Source organism: Phocoena phocoena, chromosome 1, assembly GCF_963924675.1.
Source record: "Phocoena phocoena chromosome 1, mPhoPho1.1, whole genome shotgun sequence".
NCBI lineage: Eukaryota > Metazoa > Chordata > Mammalia > Artiodactyla > Phocoenidae > Phocoena > Phocoena phocoena.
In genome coordinates, this window is record NC_089219.1 from 117,544,355 (window position 1) to 117,568,115 (window position 23,761).

The 23,761-nt window shown below is 43.2% G+C and overlaps 1 protein-coding gene across 1 annotated transcript; it reads right to left on the reverse strand.

The window, feature by feature from the left end:
* Positions 1–8,661: 8,661 nt before the first annotated feature.
* Positions 8,662–15,088, reverse strand: LOC136124272 (low affinity immunoglobulin gamma Fc region receptor III-A-like). Its single transcript, XM_065878829.1, is given in 5 exon segments — positions 8,662–8,830; positions 10,612–10,909; positions 13,546–13,803; positions 14,345–14,365; positions 15,049–15,088. Coding segments are annotated over 5 exon segments (786 nt in total).
* Between the last annotated feature and the right edge of the window lie 8,673 nt (positions 15,089–23,761).

Consider the following 23,761-nt stretch of genomic DNA (forward strand, 5'->3'; position numbering starts at 1 on the left):
GAACTATATTTTCTAGATTCCTCTGCAACTGGGGTTCCAGATACGATTTACTTTCACCAAACAGATACACTTTAGTGAGATTTTGATTTGGAGCGGAGTTACATGGGAGAGAGGCAGGAATATAATTTTGCTGATATAAATAGTGGCTAATACTGCTTTGTTATAGAACTAGAGATTGTGAAAGCTTTTAAATTTATTTTGCAGCAATTTTTACTGTATAGTGTGGTAGTCCAATATACAGAGTAGTTTTGGGGGAGTTATTCCTGGAAGTCAGCCTGGAGTCTGTTTTTTCAGTTTTCCCAATGCCTCATTAATTATCTGTACCCCTCAATAAATACTTTGTATTTAAACAAGCTAGAGTAGATTATCTTGTTTGCAATTAAGAACTCTATGTGCTCATCTTTGAATGAGAGTAATCTAAGTAATCTATCTAGATCTGGTGTTTGTCCATAAATATGGGGATAAAGTCTTTTTGCTTCTCTCTCATTGTCCACTTAAATGCTATTATTTCCCTCCCAGATCATTTTTTTTTTTGCGGTACACGGGCCTCTCACTGCTGTGGTCTCTCCCATTGCGGAGCACAGGTTCCGACGCGCAGGCTCTGCGACCATGGCTCACGGGCCCAGCCGCTCTGCGGCCTGTGGGATCTTCCTGGACCAGGGCACGAACCCGTGTCCCCTGCATCGGCAGGCGGACTCTCAACCACCGCGCCACCAGGGAAGCCCCTTCCTCCCAGATCTTAAGCAGAAAGGCTAGTTTGCATTAACAAAGATTAAATTTTAACGAAACAATTCATACAAAACAGCACATTATAAATATAAAATGTAGAAAATAATAAAATGAGCATCTCTGTATTTCAATACCCTGCTCAAGAAAGAAACAGAACAGAAGAAGCCTTCTATGTTTCTCTCTTTGATGCATTTCTCTCCTTCCCAATAAGGAGTCTTATTTTGGATTTTATATTTATTATTCCTTTGGCTTTTATAAATTTCACTACATGTGTATGTGTTATCAAATAATATATTATTTGTATTTTCACACTTTTAAAGTTTATACAACTGGTAGCAGGTGGTATGTATTCTTTTTCAACTAGCATATTTTCCACTAAATATTATTTTTATGGCATTCATTTATGTTGAAACACCGAGCTAGGAATGGTATTCTGAAGATTTAAAACAGTTACAAGAATATACATTTCAAATATTCTCTATTATTCTTTAATTATATATATAGATAAGTGTGTTTATGTATCTTATAAAACTGATTTCCGGGTAATGTAAGGGCAAACACTATGTTAAATCTTTTTACTCATCTCCAAATTAGCTGATTTTAATAATTGTTGGTTTTGTTTTATACAGCTGTCACTAGCTAAATGATGCCGCTACCTGAGCCCTGGTTTAACATAGGGGAAATCCATCAAATTCCTCCAATCCCTTTCCAATAAATTGATAGTCATTAGGTAACTTGTCTCAATAAGCAGAAAACTTTTTCCTAAAATTAGGAAAGGATGGGTGTTGATACTGAATTCCTTGTTGTCTTCTGTGGAACTAACAGCAATTTTATTAACATTTTTTTCTAGCCTTTAAAATATTGTCTAAGGTTTTATATATCTGTTATCTGTATTATACAAAAATCATTTATTGGAATGACATGTATAAGTAGGTTGACCTCAGCCATTCAGGCTGGATGAGACAACATAATGTGGTGGTTAAACACATGGGCTCTGTGGTACTTCCTGTGTTTGAATCTTGGCTCTCTGTCTCAGTTTCCTCATCCGTAAAAGAGGATAATGATGATAATTACAATTCCCAAATGAGTTAATAAATGTTTAGAATGGTGCCTGGCAATGTACAAGCATTAATTATTCATTTTATTACTAAAACAAATTTTAATGCCCATGGTGGGAGGATGTTTGGGATTAAAAAACAAAAACAAAACCTCGTCACAGGAAAGGAAGGTGAAATAAAACATGGATGGAAAAAGAGAACAAATGCACCTCAGTCATCCCTTAGCCCCCGATTTTTCTTATGCTCCAGTGCCAGAGTGCCAGCAGAGGCCACAACACCTGGCTGATGCCTTCATTGTGACCTATTACTGCCTGCCTGCTCTCTCTGTTATTCCCTGACGCTCTTGGTGCCAAGATTGCATGGAGGCTGCAGTTCCCACAAGTGGCCACAAACAAGGGTGACTACAGAGGTGTACTGAGTAGTGGTGGGTAGCCACTGTCTTGGGGGGCCAAACACTGGGCACTTATTAACTGGACCATGGTTCAGGTAGCCCTGTCCTGGGAGACGTACAGGGACAGGGACCTATATCCAGGACCTGCAATAGGCTGGCTTAAATTAGACTTGCAGGTTGGGAGGCATTGAGTGGCCTCCTTGGAAGTGACTGCCTACAGTCACTTAGAGTTGGCTAGCAGTGGTATGGGGTGGGTTTCTGGGGTGTCTAGGGAGAGCCAAAGCAGAACCCAGAGGATGATTCTTTCTGAGGGTTAACTGGTATGGCACTGACCACTCAGAATAGTTACTAGCTATATATTTCCCTCATTGTAACAGGACTAATTGCATTTCAGAAGTTTTCTGTTGTTTTTTTTCTAACAGGTTTAACAGAAAATACTGTTTAACACATATGCTAAACATTGATGGTTAGTACAGTATTCCTTTTCCCAAGTGCACATGTAAAACCTTGAGCATTTGATAATTCTGGTATGTTATATTTTTATTACTACTCTCTAAGTCTTTTTCAATTTTCATTCAATTTCTCTTTGATCCTTGAGTTATTTAAAAACAGGTGTTTTTAAAATTTCCAAATATGTGAGGTTTTCAAGAGTTACTTTTTGTACAGTAATTGCTTTCTGAGTTAAACTTCATTCTGTTCAAAATACATATGTAGTAGTGCCAATTCCATGAGTACGTTAAAACTTGTTTTATGGACTCATACGAAGTCAATTTCCATAAATGTTCCAGGTGCATTTGAGAAGAAAGTATAACCAATAATTATTGGTTGCAGAGTTCTCTCTCTCTCTATATATCTATTAAATCAAGCTTGTTAACTGTGTTTATATGCTTTTATTTCCCTTCTGCTTGACCTATCAAATGCTGAGAGAAGTGTGTTGAATTCTCCCACTGTGGTGATGGATTTGTCGATTTTCCTCTTGGTATAATAATTCTTGCTTTTATATTTTAATGCTATTTTAATAGATACATATGTGTTTAGAATTATTATATGTTCATCGTGAGTTTAATCTTTTATTAGCATATGGTGACCATCTTCATCCCTAGTAAGGCATTATTTCTTAAACTTATTTTGTCTGATATTATTGATATATAGCTATATACCAACTACCAACTTTCTTTTCGTTAGAATATTCCTGACATATCTTTAGCAATTCTTTTACATTCAGTCTTTCTGTTTATGTTTTAATGTCATTCTTCTAAACAAAATAAAATGTATTTTAAAAATCCACTTTTCTCTTTAACTGGCAAGTTTTCTCCAGTTATATTTATTGTGATTACTGATATATTTTGGATTTATTTACCACCCCATTTTGTACTTTCTTTTTGCCTCAGTTTTTCTTTGACTGTTTTCTCCCCCTTCTTTTGGATTGCTGTAATGTGTACATGCAAAGTGAAGCATAGGAAATATATGTATATTTAGAATAAACTTGAAAGTTATTTTTAGTTTTTGCAGCCAATCCAATAAAGGAGATGAAGACGAGAGTAGTGACTCCCAAACTTGGACTTCACAGAGGAGTAAAAATTTCCCCCAAATGCTGGTGACCAATATAGTGTTGCTAACTTTTTATTTTGCCAAGTTAGGAAATTGATAAAACAATCGCAGCCACATCAACTATCATCTATCCTCATCATAATTTTATAAAAGAAAGGACATTTAAAAACAAAAATTTAAAGTGTGAAAAAGCAATGCTAGCTTAGAGGTCATTTAGCAAACTTATCTGAGATACACACACACACACACACACACACACATACATATATATTTATGCACATACATCTCTATATTTGTGTGTATTCTCATTTCACTGGAAATCATTGAAAACTTTGACCTGTACCTAAACTGGAACCCACTAATTAAGAGGATGGCAGTGCAGAAGGAAGAAGAAGGTTCTATGTGGAGGGTTCAGAGGCGCCCTGGGGCTTGGGCAACAGAGAAAATGGCTGCTTACGTGTGCTTGGGTGCGGCCAGGAAGCGGTGTGGTAGCTCGGTTGGGTATGCCTGGGGTGGAGGTGATGTGATTGACGAAGCCCGTGGCTGTTAAGTAGCCCAAGAACAAAGAGAGGAGCTTCTCTCTAAGCTGTAGAGAAGAGGAGAAACTTATTAGGCCCAGCACTGACCAGGATTCCTAGGTTGATTATGTTGGATAAAGGGCCTCGGGCAGTTGGATGTGGATTATGTCAGAGTGAAAGTCCTTAAATTACAGGCATTTATAAATCCTGTGTCCTGTCTGGGTGCCTAATATGCTAGTAGAAACCTTTCAAAACAGCTGGGGTTGAAGATTAATTTTGTTATGTTACGCTTCCTTACTTAGATATAACATTTTGCCGGACATGATGGGACATGTGATGCAGTATTTTAAAATTTCACAATCATAAGCTTATTATAAGTTAACACTCGCGCACGTACACATGAATGCATAAATTGTCTAGATTAGCAAAAAAGTATATTGATATACTTCTCAGAGCAAAATCAAGTGAACTCGTGAACCCACAGAGAGCATTCATTTTGGGTTCCCCAAAGACCCATCGTTCATTCGTTCTCGGCTGCTCTCGTTTTCTTAGCATCTTCCGGGTAGAAAGTGAGTTCTGTCCCAGATCTTAGCAGGTGCTAGCGCAGGTCCTAGGGGAAAAGACCCGTTTCTCTCCGGGCTACTAAGTGTCCTGGTGCGCTGGAACGTGATGGCTCCACCGGTTCCTATGGCAGCCTCAACCAGAGTACTTTGAAGACGCAGAGAACACTACGGGGTTATTTGTCAGTAAACTAAGTTGGTAATAAGAAAGTTTGCTGTCTGTCTCTGTGGCACAATGGGTTAGTGTGTTCAGCTGTTAAGTGAGAGGTTGGTGGTTCGAGCCCACCCAGAGATGAAACCTCAGCTGTTTTGAATCCCGGGACTTGTCAGTGTCACCCCACTTGGGTTCCATCCAGCCTACCACGTGTTCTGCTAAAAGTTTCGAGTCTACGTGATTAAGGTTGCAACTAGCAATACAACTTTTACTTGCTCAAGTAAGGTTCTACTAAAATTGCATCATGAAACTGATGCTTTAAAAATACTTACCAGCCAGAGGAAGTGAGTATTTGTAATCCCAAACTGAAATCTTTTACCCAACATCTGCCTGCCTTGCCTTTGTACTTGTATTTCCTAACTCTTGAAACGGACGTTTCCAGACCCTGGGCCCTTAGTCATGCTACGTCCTGCTGGTTTCCAATTTTTGGAGAACCTACCTTCTTAATATTTGAGTAACCATCTTCCTCTTCAGCCTGCTGACATTTACTTCCTCAATACTTATCCCTTTGGTTACTGCAATAACTACCTAGCCGCCTAGGCAGTTTCCTGTCTTCAGCTGTCCTTTCCTTTCCAGCCTCCAGATAGCTGCCAGAGAGGCTTTCTTTAGAAAAGACCTGTTTAAAATCCCTCAATGGCCTGCAGGGTAGACTACAACATCCATAGCTTGGAAGGCAGTGCCTTTCATAATCTGGCCCCTGAACTCTCTCCTCTCCTTCACTGACTCTTTAGACTTGAACAGAATCAAACTACTTTCTTGACCCCCTGTTCTGGCTTTTGAATCTTTGCCCATATGGGCCTTCAGTGCTTCTCCTTTTTGCCTGGCAAACTCCTAGTCATCCATCACCACAACACCAAAAATTAAGCCTCTTTTCTGCAGCCCTTTCTTCATTCTCTCTCTCTCTCTTTTTTTTTTTTTTTGCAGTACGCGGGGCCTCTCACTGTTGTGGCCTCTCCCGTTGCAGAGCACAGACTCCAGACACGCAGGCTCAGCGGCCATGGCTCACAGGCCCAGCCGCTCCGCGGCATGTGGGATCTTCCCAGATCGGGGCACGAACCCATGTCCCCTGCATCGGCAGGCGTACTCTCAACCACTGCGCCACCAGGGAAGGCCCATTCTCTCTTTATTTACGTGTTTTTTTTCTTTTTTTCTCTCACTAAGAATGAAAGTTCCTCCAGGGAATGACCCTGGGTCGTTCATCTCGGTATCTTCAGTACCTATACTCAAGCTTGGCACATTGTAAATACTAAATAAATGTGAGCTGAATGTTCAGCATTTCCAAATGCCCTTGTCTGATGTCTGAATCTCATCTAATATTCCTATACCAAGCTTGAATTGTCTTGGCATAAAGCTCATAATTGACACAATTGGGCTGGCCAGATACCTCTGCCCAGACCCCACCTCCTTCCTAGCTCTTTCCTGCACCATGCTCTAAAACTACCTCTAATTCTCATTCATCCTCCTATCCAATACCACCTATGAAATTTTCCCTTTGCCCCGTTGTCCCAACAAGATTTGGTGAATTAGCAAGCTGACTACTTCATATGAATTGTGGTGAGATGGTTGCTGAGGCGAGAGGGGTTCCTCAACAACCCAAACTAATCCCTATGTAACCGAAAGTGGGGTCGGGCTGCTCGCCGCTCAGAAGCTAGTAAAGAGGCAAGGCTGGTGGGAAAGAAAGTTTGCTTTATTTTGGATGTCAGCAACCTGGGGGGAGGGGTGGACCCTGTCCAAAGGCCGACTCCCCTCACTGACAATCAGTGGGCAAGAGATTTTATAGGCTGCGGGAGGGGGCTACATGCAGAAACAGCACAGTCAGCTCTGACAGTCATCTTGAAATTGGTCACGGGTGGTCTAAGCAGCGTCATCTTGATTGTTTCAAGCACAGTTCGTCTTCAGTTTGAGGGTCGGTTTGTTCCCATTTCCTTGAGGCCAATTCTTGGAATTGTGGCAGTTCCAATTCTTGTGGCCGTTCCAGTTCTTGGAATTCCACAATTCCAAAATTGTGGAATTTTGTCATGGCTACAATCTGGACATCATGTAGTTAACTCTTTCCACCGGGTCGGGTTTCAGTAACTTTAAGACAACTCACAGGAAATGGCTCAGAATATTATCTATAGCCTTTGAGAAGGAACTAAAGGTCCTTGACTATGCTTAATGACTAAACTATTATAATTTGGTCTCCTTTGACTGTTTTCCTTTGTTTCTGCATTTTCTCACTTCTCTGATTAAACTTATTCTTTGGCTAAAGGTTTTCCACAGACAAAAGGCAGGCAGAGGACATGGGGGACAAGGACCATAGGGTCCTGCTCTGTTTCACTGATAGAATTTTGGACAATGGGAGGAAAAAAGGATTTTTTTCATTCTTGTTTTATTACCATGGCTTTTCCATCTTCTGCCTGACAGTAGAAGCAGGATCTTGTAAAATAACTTACCGAAATCAAGAAATGGTTCTATTTAAAACTTCTGAAACACAAAGAGAGATAGCTTATCACTGTGATAGGCAGTGATTGCCTTCTCCACCTCTACTCCATTGTTACCGACATGCTGAGGGATTTCCAAGTTTCATAATTTAACTCAGTAGAGTTCAGTACATTTAATATTGGTTATCCAACATTTGTTTAAAGGATGATGTGATCAAAGCTATATCTGAATTAGAAACTAAAATGGAAAAGCTGGTTTTATAGTCCCTGCCACTGCTCTCTAATTCTCACTATTGTGCCCAGTAAAAGCATTCTCACCTCCTACCCATTCTTTCCTGTGCAGTTGTGGTTGACTTCTTCTCATGCTTTCTCTGTTTGGATGCGGAGGTATCTCTGTTCACTGAGCTTAATCCGGGACAACAATGTTGCTCTCCTTCCAATGGCCTTATTCTGTGCTTTCTTTTCTACATCCTCCAACCCCTACACCCCTTCCTGGACCATTTCCTACTCATGACATTAAGAGGGTTGATCACTGTATACTTGCAGACCATCCCAATTCTGACATGGGCTCCCATGAAAAACTCTATTCTACATCACCTCTGTGATTTTCTTTTACCTCTATCTACCACGGCTCGTATTCTAGGTGGTCTTCTCTGGTCTTTCCTGGACTACCCTGCTCTTTCTTAGCCACCCCCTTCATTGGTTCTGCTGTCTCCCTTAGACCCCCCAGACATACCCACAGTCTGTCTAGAAGGAGTTTTAGGGTGCCTTGAAGGCAGCCAGCCCTGAAGCAACAGATGCAGACTACTATCCAGCTGGTTCTCAACCATGAATTCTCTTATTTACATATCCATTTATTTAAGGACAATATTCATACATCAAGGGTAATCATCAAGAGTTTGTATTGTTGCTTTGCTGGGACGGAATGGTTAGAATAGAGAAAGCATCCATGTCGCTCTGAGACTTCTATTCCTGGTAATGCAGCTGCTCACTGCGGCTTCACTGTTGGCACTTGAAGATCACAGTCCTTTCCTTTCCATAGGAGACCAAGAGAAAACAGAGTTGGGTGAAAGACCCTCAGCCTAGAGTCTGAGGTGTAATTTTCCTGCTGCTCCCAGAGATGCCTGTTGGGCATGGTGGGGCTGTGAATTTAGAAAGAGGTTCAGAGATGCTTCTTTTATCACCCCCATGGGATGGGGATGCTGCTTTTATTACCCTCATTTGCCCTGAGGGCCCTGAGTCCATGTGACTTTGCCATTCCTCCAGTCCTCCTTTGAGTTTCGAAGGGCTCTCTTCACAGAAAAATACAGCCCCGTGTCCACTGCAAACAGGAGTCCCATCACCAGGAAGAAAGTGATTTGGTGCCAAGGTGGAAAGAATGATGAGCTGGTTGGTGGATTTTCTTGACCTAAAGGGAGAAGCAGAGGGATGAGAATAAAATGACATTTGTTAAGGCAGAAATTTGGAATAAACAGTGAGGTCATCAGTGGAAAGTCTTTCTGACACCTGCTAAGAGACAGATTCTAAGGAATATGGGGGGTCTGGCGGAAAGCCATAGCTTCCTCCCACTGAGTCTGGATCTTAATGCTACCTGAGCAAAAGTGTTTTCATGTTTGATGGAGGTTATGTGACATAGCGTGGAGCAAGGTAGGTTGTAGCTGGGTTTTGTGTGAAATTCTGAAAGTAGTCAAAGTTTAAGTTGGTGTGAGAACACTATTTCTTAATTCAGTAACTTTCTCTTGTGTCTCAAAATAATACTCATTGTTTTTACCCCACTAAAGGAAATCTAAAAAAAAAAAAAAAGTGAACCATTGAAATCTGCTACTTACCGTCAGAAAATTGATAATATTTCTTTATCACGGCTCAGTAACTAATAACCCAAAGTGGAAAGAGGTAGAATTTGCTTGTTCTCAACCTCTTAGCCCTTAATATTGTTATTTTAAAGTCATTCCTCACTGTAGTCTATAAACTGGTAACATTAGAGTGGATTTTTAGTCTTAATTTTTTTAACTCTTAATTTTGATTTAATTTCAAACTTAAAAAAAAGGTTACCAGTAAAATATAAATAACTCTCATATATTCTTTACCTAGATTTACTAATTTTTGGCATTTTGCCCCCATTTTCTTTATTATTTGCTTTCTCATTCTCTATTTGAGAGTATTTATTTTCAATTTAAATTGTGATGAAGTTATTTTTTACACAAATTATGGCATTGTTTTGTTAAAATCTCAGAAGATGTGTGGCTATCTTGCTGTCTTACTACATGTAAATTGCTTATAACAAACGTCTTAGTCTGATTACAAGTGGAAGTTTTGTGAAATTAGGAAGTCCAGGAGCACGGTGGCAGGGGATCTCTGACCCTGGAGGATGGTACTACAGAGACTGGAGATGTTTTCTAAGTGACTTAGTGGAATTCAAAATTCTGTCATAGGACACTGGCGCCTGTCCAATCCTTTCATTTTATCTGGTGGATCAGTATACAGGCTTTGAATCTTTGGTGTGCCCTTGGAGACACATTAATTACACCCCCGCCCTTTTTTCCACCTCAGTTACTTCATCTGTAGAGTCAATATTACCGATCTCTTAATGTTGTTGTGAGGGGTTACTATGATCATCAGACTAGTTGCATGTAAAGAAGCACTCAGCACAGTGTCCAGCACATTGAAAGATGCCCAATAAAGGTCAGCATGTCTTTGTTACAGAAGTGGAAACTGAGGTTCAGAGAGTCTAACTGGCCACAGTTACGTGGTTAATTAGCAGCAGAGCCAGAACACAGGTTATGGGTCTTTCTGTGAGAAAGTGAGGCACTACTGCCAACTTCGCTTTTGGCTATGACTTGAGGCTTGGAGGGGAAAGGAGAACAGGTCATGATGGGCCAGCATGATAGAGACAGATAACATTATGGATATAGTTAGAATGAGGTAAGGACAGGCATATTTATGGGGGAGGAAATGTGACTTCCGCACCAAGATACTTGTTTTCACAACTGCCTTGCCAAGTAACCAGGCTCCACACCCACAGAGAGAACTTGAAATTGTGGTCAGGAAGTTGTCCTGAATAATTAAAAATGATATTGTATAAGAATGACCCTTGTAAAGACGTCTGTGGAATGGTCAGCAATCTCCTCCCAACTCATCTTCCCAGTGTGAAGGCAGAGTCCCCACACATGGTGCTCTGGGCCCTTTAGATGCGCTCTGCACATCTCTTACCTTGAACAGTGATGTTCATAGCCTCTGAAGACTCGTTTTTACTCCCGATAATCCCCCTGCAGAAGTAGGAGCCACTGTGTTCAAGTTTTGCTTCTGGAATGAAGAAGTCAGAATTCTGATAAGAAAACTGCTTGCCTTGGCCATTCTGGAAAAATTGAACCTTTCGTACAGTAGTATTCTTCCAACTGTGACACTTCAGCTTAATGGGCTCCCCCTCCTGGACCACCCACCGAGGGGCCTGGAGCAACAGCCAGCCTGAAAGACACAAAGAGAACACAGGCCCAGGGGGCCTCAGCATTCAGTGCAAAGCTTTTGTGAAGGGGATGCTCACCACCCAGATCCTGGGGGATGATGGAAAGCCAGACTGGGAGCCATCCTAACATAGCTTTCTTTGGGAAAAAGCCAACTGGGCCCTGCAAGAGAGCTCAGGTCACACCAAGAACTTTTGTCTAATGGTGGAGAGGGAGAGACACACACGTGGTCAAAACATAAGGTTAGAGCATAGGGTGTAAGTGATGAGGCAGGTGAGAAGCAATTTGCAGTGTCCTTAATGGCTACACTTGGATTTGCCATGGCAGGTAATAAGGAGCCATTGTAAGTTCTAGATCAAAGAGTAAAAATTGTATTAGAAAATGATGATTTGCCCAATTAAAGGAAAGGTAGACTTCAGAAGGAATGGACAGCTGTAGGAATATTGGAAGACTCTTGCAGACAGTCAGGAAGAAGGTTACTGAGTGGCCACAGGAGTGGCTGCAGAAATCATGAAGGAGACCTCAATATAAAAGTCAGGGAGGGGGGACTTCCCGGGTGGCGCAGTGGTTAACAATCCGCCTGCCAATGCAGGGGACATGGGTTTGATCCCTGGTCCGGAAAGACCCCACATGCCACGGAGCAACTAACCCCGTGTACCACAACTACTGAGCCTGCGCTCTAGAGCCCGCAAGCCACAACTACTGAAGCCCGTTTGCCTAGAGCCTGTGCTCTGCAACAAGAGAAGCCACTGCAATGAGAAGTCCGTGCACCGCAACAAAGAGTAGCCTCCGCTTGCCACAACTAGAGAAAGCCTGCGTGAAGCCAAAAAAGAAAAAAATTAAATTAAATCTTAAAAAAAAAAAGTCAGGGAGGGGAAAAAAAAAAGCATGTGTGGTAGTGCTGGTAATTGGTGGTTTCTGAAGGGCCATAGCGTCTCAGCAAGGCCATCTTCATTACTGAGCACAGCCTCTGAGAGAGAATGTTATGTCACCAAGATACTTGTTTTCACAACTGCCTTGCCAAGTAACCAGGCTCCACACCCACAGAGAGAACTTGAAATTGTGGTCAGGAAGTTGTCCTGAATAATTAAAAATGATATTGCATAAAAATTAAAAAATGACATGAGAAAACATTTATCAGACAATGTTAAGTTAAAAAGACAGAATACAAAACATATGTATGCTCAGAAAAAAAGAAAAAACATGGACTTAAATATTATGTAATCATATATATATATATATATATGGTCTGGTTTCTTTGGGGGGAACATTCTTGTTCCATTCTGGCTGTCAGGGACTCAGTGAATGTCCATATGTACATTCGTTACACTAATATTTTATTGAGCACTTACTATGTTGTGCAGACTGGGGATACCCAGATGACTAAGACACATCAAAGAATCTGTGATCTAGACATAGAAATAATTACAATACAGTGTGATAAGTGCTATAACAGGCTAAGAACAAAGGACTGAAGGACCAAAGAGAATGGAGCAAAGAAATTCTGCCCAAAGAAAGTCAGGAAAGCTTCTCAGAGAAGGAGATAAGTGAAATGGGTCCTAAAGAATGATTAGGAGTTTGCCTGCTGAAGTAATGCTCTTGGTCACAGTTTAAAACAGTTCTCACTGATTAGACTTCTAAAGTCAGTTTCTAGAGCCAAGTTTAAGACAAGCTAATAACTACCAGATATGATTTGTCTATTGCTTCCTGTTGGTAATTCCCCATTTTATTTGATCATAGGTGGCCATCGATCTCTCACCCAGCTAGATAATAGACATTCCTCTTTGTAGCTCTGTAGACTGAGAACATTGTCAGCTAAATGACACAGTCAGGCAAAGAAGCCAAGAAAATCAGCTTCAGATTCCATGGAATTCTGTTGCAGGTCCACCTTCATTAGGCCCTCCTTCCCCTCCAGACTTGTTCCACTCACATACAATATACAGATGGGGCAGCCATGAAAATAGAGTCTGGCTTAACAAGGTGACGCTGCAGGTACCGGGCTATTTGGTGTGATTTCAGGGACACCAGGAGAGATCTCTGCCTCCGAAATACTTCTTCTACTTGCATCTAATGAGTGGATTCTGTTAATACACAAAGACTGATTCCATGATGAACATGCAGGCTGAACGTGTACATATATCTCTATTAGGAGAGATATCACACGGCCAAATTTATGCTGAAGTGTATATTTTGAGTGTGGCATTGATGGGAAGAGGGAGAGAGAGATTATGGTGAATTAGGGATGGCTTGTGGCGTAGCTTAGGGCATTGTGTGTCTGAGAGTGAGGAGATTGAGGTCCTAAAATGGATTCATTAATTTATTCAATAACTATTATTGAGCATCAGTGTCACACCCTGACCTTCAGATGACACCATGCATGCTGTATGTATTCTATGTGAATGCTCATTCCTGGAATTGTGAAGTGCAGCAGCCCTGTAGTATATGCCAGGCTTTGACTTTTTACCTAAGGCCTACTTATAGCTAGGACTACAATCTGATATAATTCAGTAGGACTACAGATCATCTCATCTTAGTTTTAAGCCCCAGGAACATCATCTTCCGGTGCTTCTCAAGTCTTTCAGGGCCTCTTTTTTTTTTACCATTTATTGGTGATTTCCCTTTTCCCCTTCACCTACTCACCCACGTAGACTTTTAGCTTCACCGGGTCGCTGAGTGTGGAGAGGCCTGTCTGACACTTGTAGTCTCCACTATCCTCAACTTTGGCATCTGTGATGAAGTAGCTGGAGGCCTGGTTTGGGATGAGAGTCCCATTGTGCCACCACTGTGTGGAATTGTCTCCAAGAGGGTAGTCCCCCTGGCACTTTAGAGTCACGTGGTCATCCTTGAGCACCCGGTCCCATTGAGGGTCTAGGAGCACCACAGCCTTTGGGAGATCTGCTGAGGAGTCAAGAGAATGTAGATAAGGGCAGGAAATGAGCCAGCCCTACACTGGCATTCCCAGGGAGGCTCAAAACCCATTGCGAACCGAGAGTTGGCAACTCAGCCTTGGCATAGCACTCAGTCTGAGCATATTGGCTTGGAGAGGTTTGGCCTCCTTCTTTTTGCCTCTCACTGTTGTGGCCTCTCCCGTTGCGGAGCACAGGCTCCGGACGCGCAGGCTCAGCGGCCATGGCTCACAGGCCTAGACGCTCCGCGGCATGTGGGATCTTCCCGGACCGGGGCACGAACCCGTGTCCCCTGCATCAGCAGGCGGACTCTCAACCACTGCGCCACCAGGGAAGCCCTGGCCTCCTTCTTGGTCTCTCTTTGTCTTGAGCAAAACTGGCCAGAGAAGCATAGGGCCAAGCCCTACTGTGTTGGGGGAATTACCCCGTCAGCCCCACATCAGCAATTTCCTATGCACATTTCCTAATACCCTGTGGCTATTGCACATTTACATTCCTCACTTGACCCATCCAAGACCACGAAGCAAACTCACCAGCTTGCGTGCCAGCTGAAACTGTAAGAAAAAAGAGTGAAACAGATATTGAGCAGCAGCAGAGATCAGGGTGACTGGAGTGTGGAGTGAGTTTAAACTCCCCTGCCCACCTCTGCCCTGGGAGGCCTGTGTTCCCAAGAATCAAGATAAATATAGTGGATAGCTCTCCCATTGCCTGTCCTCTGGTCTCCAATGTCTGTGCCTCCTACTCCCTTGTCCACCCAAGCCCCTGTTTTCAACACCATTCCCTCACTCTGTGGTCCCCGTTCGAACTCCCAGATTAAGGGTACAGATCGAATATCCCTGAATCAAACCATAAAAACAACCTCACCCCAAGTCCCCTGGAAAGGGAGGAAATTAAAAGACTTAGAGAGGAGCACTGGAATGTGAGAATGGAAGAGACAGACCTTCAGGACCATCTAGTCCATACTCTTCAGTTTATAGATAGACAAACTGAGACCCAGAGGGGTGAAGTAATGGAGATCTCACGTCCCCCTTCACCTCCTGATTATGCCCAAATCAGGGCCAGCAATTCTCCACATCTCTAACGCTTGAAGCTTTGTCCTAGAAGCTAAATCTAGATCTATAGACATGGTAAGGGGTCCTATCCCTTGGTAGGGGTCTCATCCCTTGCCTGAAAAAGGATGTCTGCTGAACCCAGGGCATCTTGAGCTCAACTCCCAGGCAGGGTGATTCTGACTTACCTAGAAGCAGCAGAGCCGTTGGTGGTAGCAGTTGCCACATGTTGTGCATTGGAGTAGACAAGTCACCACAGATATCAGAGCCCTAAGGGGACCTAGTTGACTTGAAGAGAGGAAATAAACAGCCCTTCTCCCCACCCCTTAAGCTTATTACTCATCAGTTTCCTTTTCTGGAAACGTCATTTGATTCCTGAATCTGAACGCTGACAAATGAAACCCCACCTCTCTGGCTGGGATCCACCCGGTGACACGAACAGGACAACAGGACCCTGGGAATGAGACTCAATAAGGAGGACATTCCCTCGGGGGGTCTCTTGTTCTACCTCAAAACTTCTCACTCTCCTGCTTGGCCCAGACCCATCTCCACCCAGCCAGGGCCTGCCTACAGAAAGCAGTCATTTAAATCATCAGATCATTAGAAGTATCCCTCACCCCAATATTATCTCTACCAGCATTTTCTTTTAAAATTGGAAATGCATATGCCTCTGGGATCTCTTACTAACTCCTCCGTGTGAATTCGATCATGAGCTTTGCATCCTCTAGTAAAAGAAACACAGGCAGTGGGAGAGAAATGGGCTCTGGGAGGAGGAGTTACCACTGAAAGGTTGGAAGGAACACAGAAAAGGTGGAAACGGGGTGGGGGGGGAAGGGGGCAGGGTGAAGCGAGGACCAGAGCATTCTACCTTCACCCCAGTGTTATGAGGGCTGTGCTGGGCCACGGTAGTTCAGGTTACCTTGGGCCCCTCAGGGACCCAATGGGCCACAGCTGGTCTGTGAGCCTAGCAGCCTGAGTTCCAGGGCTTCTTTCCAGAAAAAGTGTAGGCGCGGTGGTTAGGAAGTGGTAAGGTTGCTAACCTCTTCTCCTCTTTTCTCAACATCTCTCCTGCCAACACATACAGACCCATACCCTCCCCCATCCTCACCCCTACTTTGTTTGCTCTCAAATCAGTCCAGATCTCAGACAGAAGATCAAATGGCTCTGCTTGGCCATATCATGCGCCCAGCAGATTCCTGGACATCTGGGGCAGGTCTCACTTGGAAAAGCCTAGGAAAAGCCCAGGAGGTCAGCAGCAGACAGAAATGAGCCAGCGACGTTTGGCAGGGGTAGAGTGGAGACAGGGCCTGGCACAAGTGCCTGCTGACCACTGCTTCGGACTCATGCCCCTTTCCACTCCAGAGGCAAACAAAAGCGACTTCACAGGTTTTGATTTCTGTTTTGTTTTGCTCCTGAGAGGAGTTATAATTGATCCTCCACCATTCCCGTCCTCCCCCAACACGTTCCTGCAGCAACCCTCCCCCACAGGCCCTTGGATTAGACGTCTGACTAAGATGGACATTTTTGTGCTCCTTCTTAAGTGATTTGTTTACACCTTCTAAAATCCAGACTAGTATCTGAAATCTTCAGCCTCCGTCATATAGTACTTCAGATGCTTATCTGGGAAACCTAAGACAGGAGGAGTACCTTCAGGGCTTTCTGTGATTTCTGAGGTGAAAGGTGGCTACCCCTCAGAGCTCTCTGTTGTTCATTGTTACTGAAGTGGCTTTCTGCAACGTGATGTGGTGCAAGGCATTCACTTCAGTTTTCCTTCTTTGAGGTTTTATTTTCTTGTTGATTCGTTTCCTGTCTGTGGCCTTCAAATGGAGGGAGGAATTGTCAGCTGCCGAGAGGGTGGGCTAGACAGGAAGGAGAGGAGGGAGAGCACAGGAGGACAGCAGAAGAATGGGAAACGTTCTGCAGGTTTTCCTGAACAATCCTCCAGCTGAGTGTGTTGGGGTGGTATGCGTTAATTTTACAGTGATAAGTAAAATGCAAATTTTTAAAAGAAAGACAGATGGTCTTGGCCTATTTTAGGCTGGAGTGTTTGTCTCCACGCTTGCTTTTTCTTTTCTCCCTCATCCTTTTCTTTACTCCCTCCCTTCTTCTCTTCCTTAATGTTGAAATGACAGCCACGGCATAAGGTTCTGAGATTACAGAGTTCATCAGTTATCATTCCCCGGGATTTATAGCTTCTTAAGGGGAGACTACCAGACGAGCATCTGAAGTGCTTTAGGGATTATGCGAGTACTTCTGACATTCTGTGTATGCACGAAGAAGCCAGTGGCTAATTCTGTCTGGGGGAGGAGTCCACGTGGAAGACAGAACACTTTAATTGGATCACAGAAGATAATTATGTGTTCAGCAGGAAGGCTTTTGAGGGAAATAGTCGTTTCAGGCAAAAGGAACCACATCAGCAGAGACTTGGAGTGAAATAGGCTGGCATGTTTACAGAGCTGGGTATAGCTCCACAGGATCCGTGAGTACGACAGAGGAGAAGCACAGGCTCTTAAAGGGTTATGAGGACTGTGTTTCAGGTGAGTGTGGGATGGAATTACAACTCCACTGTTTATTTAACCTGTTGAGGTCTCAGTTTCCATATCTCTAAACTTGGGCTAACAAAAATGGTACTAACCCCAAGGAGTTGTTGTGAGGTTTCAATGAAATGATGCATATAGAGTTGTTGGTTCCACATCTGGAACCATACCGGTTGATGACTATTAGAAGTGCAACACAGGAGGTTGAGGCCTTCTCTCTTTTTCTGACTTACATTGTGACACTCCCATCCCCTGTACTCCTTCAGGAGCTTGTGCTTCTCCTTTGTAGTCCTCATCACATTTGTGGACTATAAGTTCTTTGAGGGTAGGGAATCTGCCTGGAATAGACTAGTCACTCAATTAATATTTATTGGGTGATCATAAAGGACTTTGTATGTCACGGTGAACAACTTGTACGTTCTGGAACTGCTATCACAGTAGTTTTTACAAAATGTAAAACTGATCATCAAGGTTTTAAGCTGGGGAATGACACAGTCCAAGAAACAGGTTGGAGGGGAGAAAGATTGAAGGTGGAGGGAAAATTTGGGAAGTTATTTTAACAGTTTAGCTGAAAGATAGGAGATTCTCTGATAAAAAAGTGAAAATGCAATGGAAGCATCCAGGAGAGATGTTAAGAAAGTAGAACGGACGGGATTTGGCTGAGTGATTGGCAATGAGGAATGATGGAGAAGGAGGGACTAAGTGATGCTCAATTTTCTGATTTGGGTGATCAGGAGGATGGTGACACATTTCCTGGACATAAGAAATAGAGGAAGAGGAGCAGCCTTTGGGAGAGGGAGGTAATGATCTCAGCTTTTGACACTGAGTTGGAGGTTGGTGGTGATTTTAGGTGGAGATGCCAAGTAGGCAGTTGGACTTATGGCTCTGGAACTCAGAAGGGTCTGGACAGAAGAAGATTTAGGAGGCACCGACATGGTTGATGTTTTAAACTTTTTTGTGGTACGTGGGCCTCTCACTGTTGTGGCCTCTCCCGTTGCGGAGCACAGGCTCCGGATGTACAGGCCCAGCGGCCATGGCTCACGGGCCCAGCCGCTCCGCGGCATGTGGGATCTTCCCGGACCGGGGCACGAACCCGTGTCCCCCGCATCGGCAGGCGGACTCTCCACCACAGCGCCACCAGGGAAGCCCTGTTTTAAACTTTTGATAAAAGCTTTAGGCCCTCTCCCAAGAAAAAAACGCACACATACACATCATTTTCCCTATAATCTAAGAAGCTGCCTGTGAAGCCCATCCAAAGATCCTAGGTTAAGATGAAGTATAAATATCATCTCTCTGATTATAAGAGTATTGAGTGAGAAAAAAGGGGAACAGTGAGGGAAAGGATGGGGAAATGAGGGGAGAGATGGGGAGGGGGAGAGGAGAGGACCAATGACAGAAACTTGACACTCAGCAACTTTAACAGGGTGTGTAAAGGAAGAATAGCTGACAAAGGAGATTGGGTAAGAGAGGCTAAAGAAGTGAGGAGAACAGGACAGCCCAGGGAGGATGGATCTTCAAGGAGGGAGAAGTTAACAGTATAAAATGCTGTAGAAAAGTTCAAGAAAGAGTTCTTTCGATGTGGCGATCTGGGAACAATTCATGACTTTTGCCTGAGCAATGTCAGGGGCTGGGGTTGGGGGCTAGGAACTTGATAACTTTTGGTTGAAGACTGAGTAGAAATGAAATAGCGTTTTAATGAGTTACTACTCCTTTTAAGAATCTCTGTTATGCTTTCATAACAGAGAAAGCATAACAGAGGGGATCCACTCCTTTCCCCCTTCTTATCAGCACCTCAGTATCCCTGGGGGAAACCCCCACTGTGAGTCGTCCATAGAAAGTGGTAATTGCTTCTTACTACAGAAGCCAAAGGAGTCAGATCTCCCCTTCCGTCACCTTGGGCCCGTGTTATGGGCTAAATTGTGTCTCCCCTAAATTTATATGTTGAAGTCCTAATCCCCAGTACCTCAGAATGAGGCCATATTTTGAGATAGGGACTTTAAAGTTAAAATGAGGTCATTATGGTGGACCCTAACCCAGTATGACTGGTACAGTTATAACAAGAGGAGATTAGGACACAGACATGCACAGAAGGAAGACCATGTGAAGACACAAGAAGATGGCTATTGTGGACTTCCCTGGTGGTGCAGTGGTTAAAAATCCGCCTGCCAATGCAGGGGACACGGGTTCGGGCCCTGGTCGGGGAAGATCCCACATGCCTCGGAGCAACTGAGCCCATGCACCACAACTACTGAACCCATGTGCCACAACTACTGAAACCCATGTGCTTAGAGCCTGTGCTCTGCAACAAGAGAAACCACCACAATAAGAAGCCCGTGTACTGCAACAAAGAGTAGCCCCTGCTTGCTGCAACTAGAGAAAGCCCATGTGCAGCAACGAAGACCCAATGCAGCCAAAAAAAAAAAAGAAGATGGCTATCAGGAATTCCCTGGTGGTCCACTGGTTAAGAATCCATCTTGCAATGCAAGGGACACCGGTTCAATCCTTGGTCAGGGAACTAAGATCCCACATGCTGCAGGGCAACTAAGCCAGCGTGCCACAACTAGAGAGCCTGAGTGCCGCAACTACAGAGCCCATGTGCTCTGGAGCCCGTGCGCTGCAGCGAAAGATCTTGTGTGCCGCAACTAAGACCCAATGAAGCCAAAAAATAAATAAATAAATATTTTTTAAAAAGATGGTTATCTATAAGCCAAGGAGAGAGGCCACAGGAAAATAAAACCCTGACAACACCTTGATCTCTGATTTCTAGCACCCAGAACTGTGGGAAAATAAATTTCTGTGGTTTAAGCTCCCCAGTCTGTGGTACTTTGTTATGGCAGCCTGAGTTGACTAATACAGAAAGCCAAAGAGCAGGCATGTGATCTAGGCTTGGCCAGTTTGTCTTTTCTGGGATGTTGAATTCTGAATAGTTGAGACTTATTCACTCATAAGCAAGATTCACTTAGAAGAGAGGGAGATGGTTGGGTCCCATTCACCACAACAGTGGGATAAGCTGGTCTACCTCCAGCTTCCCCCACCACGATAAATTCCTTTCTTTAAACTGAATATATCCAGAATCTGATACAGTTGCTTATTATCAAGAGCCCTGAGTGATACAGTAAGAAAGGAGAATAAGAAGATGGTACTTATGAACTTCCCTGTTGGCACAGTGGCTAAGAATCCACCTGCCAATGCAGGGGGCCCAGGTTCGAGCCCTGGTCCACGAAGATCTCACATTCCGCGGAGCAATTAAGCCCATGCGCCACAACTACTGAAGCCTGCGTGCCTACAGCCTGTGCTCAGCTACAAGAGAAGCCACCGCAATGAGAAGCCTGCACACCGCAATGAAGAGTAGCCCTGCTCGCCGCAACTAGAGAAAGCCTGCGTGCAGCAATGAAAACCCAACACAGCCAAAAATAAATAAATTGAAAAAAAAGAAGAAGATGGTAACTAGAGGGGGGTCAAGGAAAAAAGGGGAGATTTCGTTTTGTTTTAAGTAAAGATTTGAACTTGTTTACGGGTCTTTGGGAAGAAGTCAGCAGAGTGGGAGCAGTTGGATGCGTGATAAGGAAGGAATACCTGATGAAACAAGTGCAGATCCTAAAGACATGAGAATAGAACATGGGTGGAGAGTTGGCTCTGAACTGGGTATGGAACACCTCTCTCTCTGAGCTAAAAGCAGAAGGTGAGAAAGATGCACATGCAAATCTATTTTCAGATATTGAATAACAACGTTAAAGTAGTTTGTATCTGCTAGCCTTGATTTTCTTGGGTAAGGAGTCGGTCATCTGTTGAGAAAGAGGGGGTGAAGGTGATGATAGTAGGGGGCTTAAGGATACCAGAGAAGGTTTAGAATGACCATTACAGTGAATAGGAGGAGCTGACAGTTTACATGTAAAAGGATTGCCAAGCAATGCCACGGGCCCAGCAGAGGTTGAAGTTTATGGATTTGTAGCTAGGCCAATCCTCAGTGTTGGTAACTTTTCTTCAGTAGTTTTCAGGCCAACGACTGTCTGACTAGCTTGCCGAGAGCAGTCCTGAGCAGGAATGCAGGTAGATTATGCCACCTGTAGAACCTCCAAAGCGGTGCAATTGGATTGCGGAAATACTAGAATGAAGGCAGGTAGAAGTTCAGTGAAGTCATCCAAGACACAGAGTCAGGAGAGGGAGTGTATGAGGCAGGCTGGCCTGGTCGTCTTTGGCGTAGCCCAGGACGAGAATTCCAGCTATCAACTGCTGTGTAACAAACCATCCCAAAATTTAAAATAATAATCATTATGGTGTAAATTAACTATTTTATTGTTCTCATGGATTATATGGGTCAGGAATTCAGACAGGGCATGGTAGGGATGGCTTATAGCTGCTCCACTATATCTGGGGCCTCCCCTGGGAAGAATCAAACAGCTAGGGGCTAGTATCATCTGTAGGCTTTTTCATAAAAAAATGGGGGAAAACTGAGAAAGACAAAGGCGCTCGGAAAGTAAAAAATACTAAGAAAGATACCCAGGTTCACAGACACTGAATCTCAAACATAGATGGAAAATGCACACAGAATAAGACACACACACAGAGGTCTGGAAACAGATGTGAATATAGAAACACATAAAAGCAGTCAAGATGAGAGAACAACTCCAAAAATAGGAAGAGACAGACACAAGGGAAGAAAACTACAAGGAAATGAAATCGATTTTGTGGTGTAACCTTAAACCACTGCCTGTATTTTAGCAGTGGTCACTGAAATAATATAGCCTATTGACATGGAAGAGCTTTACAGAAATTTGATGTTATATGCAAATGCCCTACCTTGTTATCTCACATCAGAAAACACTTAGACTCCTCCCAAACTTGCAGAATTTTAAGTTGGTGATGTGTTATGGTAAAGATACTGGTTGAGGTGGAAGGAAATCCAGGTTTTGGTTTCAGTCTGACAGAGTCCAGCTGTCAAGCCACTTCTCTTTCCTAAAGTTCTATTTCCTCATCTGTAAGTGAGGTAATTGAGCTAGAGTATGTCTAGTTCTTTCCATTTTAATATTCTATCATTTTGAATGCTGGCTTCCACTTGTAATTTCTAGGCATTGCAGAAAGTGAGGCAGGAAAGTCAGGGCCGAGCCCAAGGACAGCCTCCTCATGTATACGCATTAAGGAGAAGGCAAAGACACTTCCTTGTTTTGCACTTAATGAGGCCATGATGCATGGAGGAATGACTTCTAAAACAGGAACATTGTAGCATCTGAATGGGAAACTCTCACCATGAAAACCGAGGAGCATGCACAAAAAAAATGCACAGGTTGCCTCATGACCCTGTAGGAGCTTCCACCTGTGGGGCTCCCTCGACGAGTATGGAAAAATTTAAGGGAAAACAACTCTTAGAGTGCATGTACGGTGGCTTCAGGAGACAAGTGCACAGGACCAGGAGCTGATGCAACCTGGTGCATCCAGGCCACACTTCAACCCTCCCCTCAATGATTATTCCACCGTTAATCAAAAAGACCCCCACCCATTCAAAAACCTAAAAATAAGATTAAAAAGGAGATCAAAAATTCTGCGGGGCTGGCCTCACTTGGGAGGACGCCCACACTCTTCTTTTCTGAGTGTGTAAAACTTTCGCTTCTGCCCTAAATAAACTGCTTCTTTGTTCTCCTTGCTACTCAGGCTCTGTGTGTTTTTCTTTGTGTTACGTGTTCCTTGCCCACATTCTTTTGGATGAGCTGAACAAGATCCTGGACTTTTTGATAAAGCTTTTTCGGTATCAAAAGTAGTAAACTTTGTCTTTTGAAAATCCTAATGAAGGCCACTGGGCTATTTTTGAGAGTCCAAGGAATTTTCTAACAGAGCTAGCAAATTAATAGCTCTAAGATTTAAAAGTTAATTATAAAAATTGAACTCATGCTTTCTCTTCCATGCAAACCAGATAAACCTACTAGAAAAATAAAAGTGACACTGAAAAGAAACCTTAATTTTGAAAGGGAAATGGAAATACTGTTTTGTTTTGGTTTTTCATTAGTGCTATCCCTTCATCAGTGGGAATGTGAGCAGAGCTCAGAACCATTCCTAGAGATTCAGTCCTTGTTCCTCTCACCTATATTTTGTGTTGGTGCTTTAAACAATTTTTTTGGAAAATACACACATTATCTATAATATATTCTTTCTGTTTCTATATTCTTCTAATTCAGAAGTAAATAAAGTAAAAATGACAGTGATACCTCTCTCCCCCAATTTCACTCCCCTCTTCAAGGATAACCACTGAGAAATTTGTTGTCCTTCCAGAACTTTCCCTGTACATTCATATTCATGTAAACACACATCTACCCTTACATATTTATATTTTGTTCATTGTTGTTGTTATTGTTTACATATCACATGACAT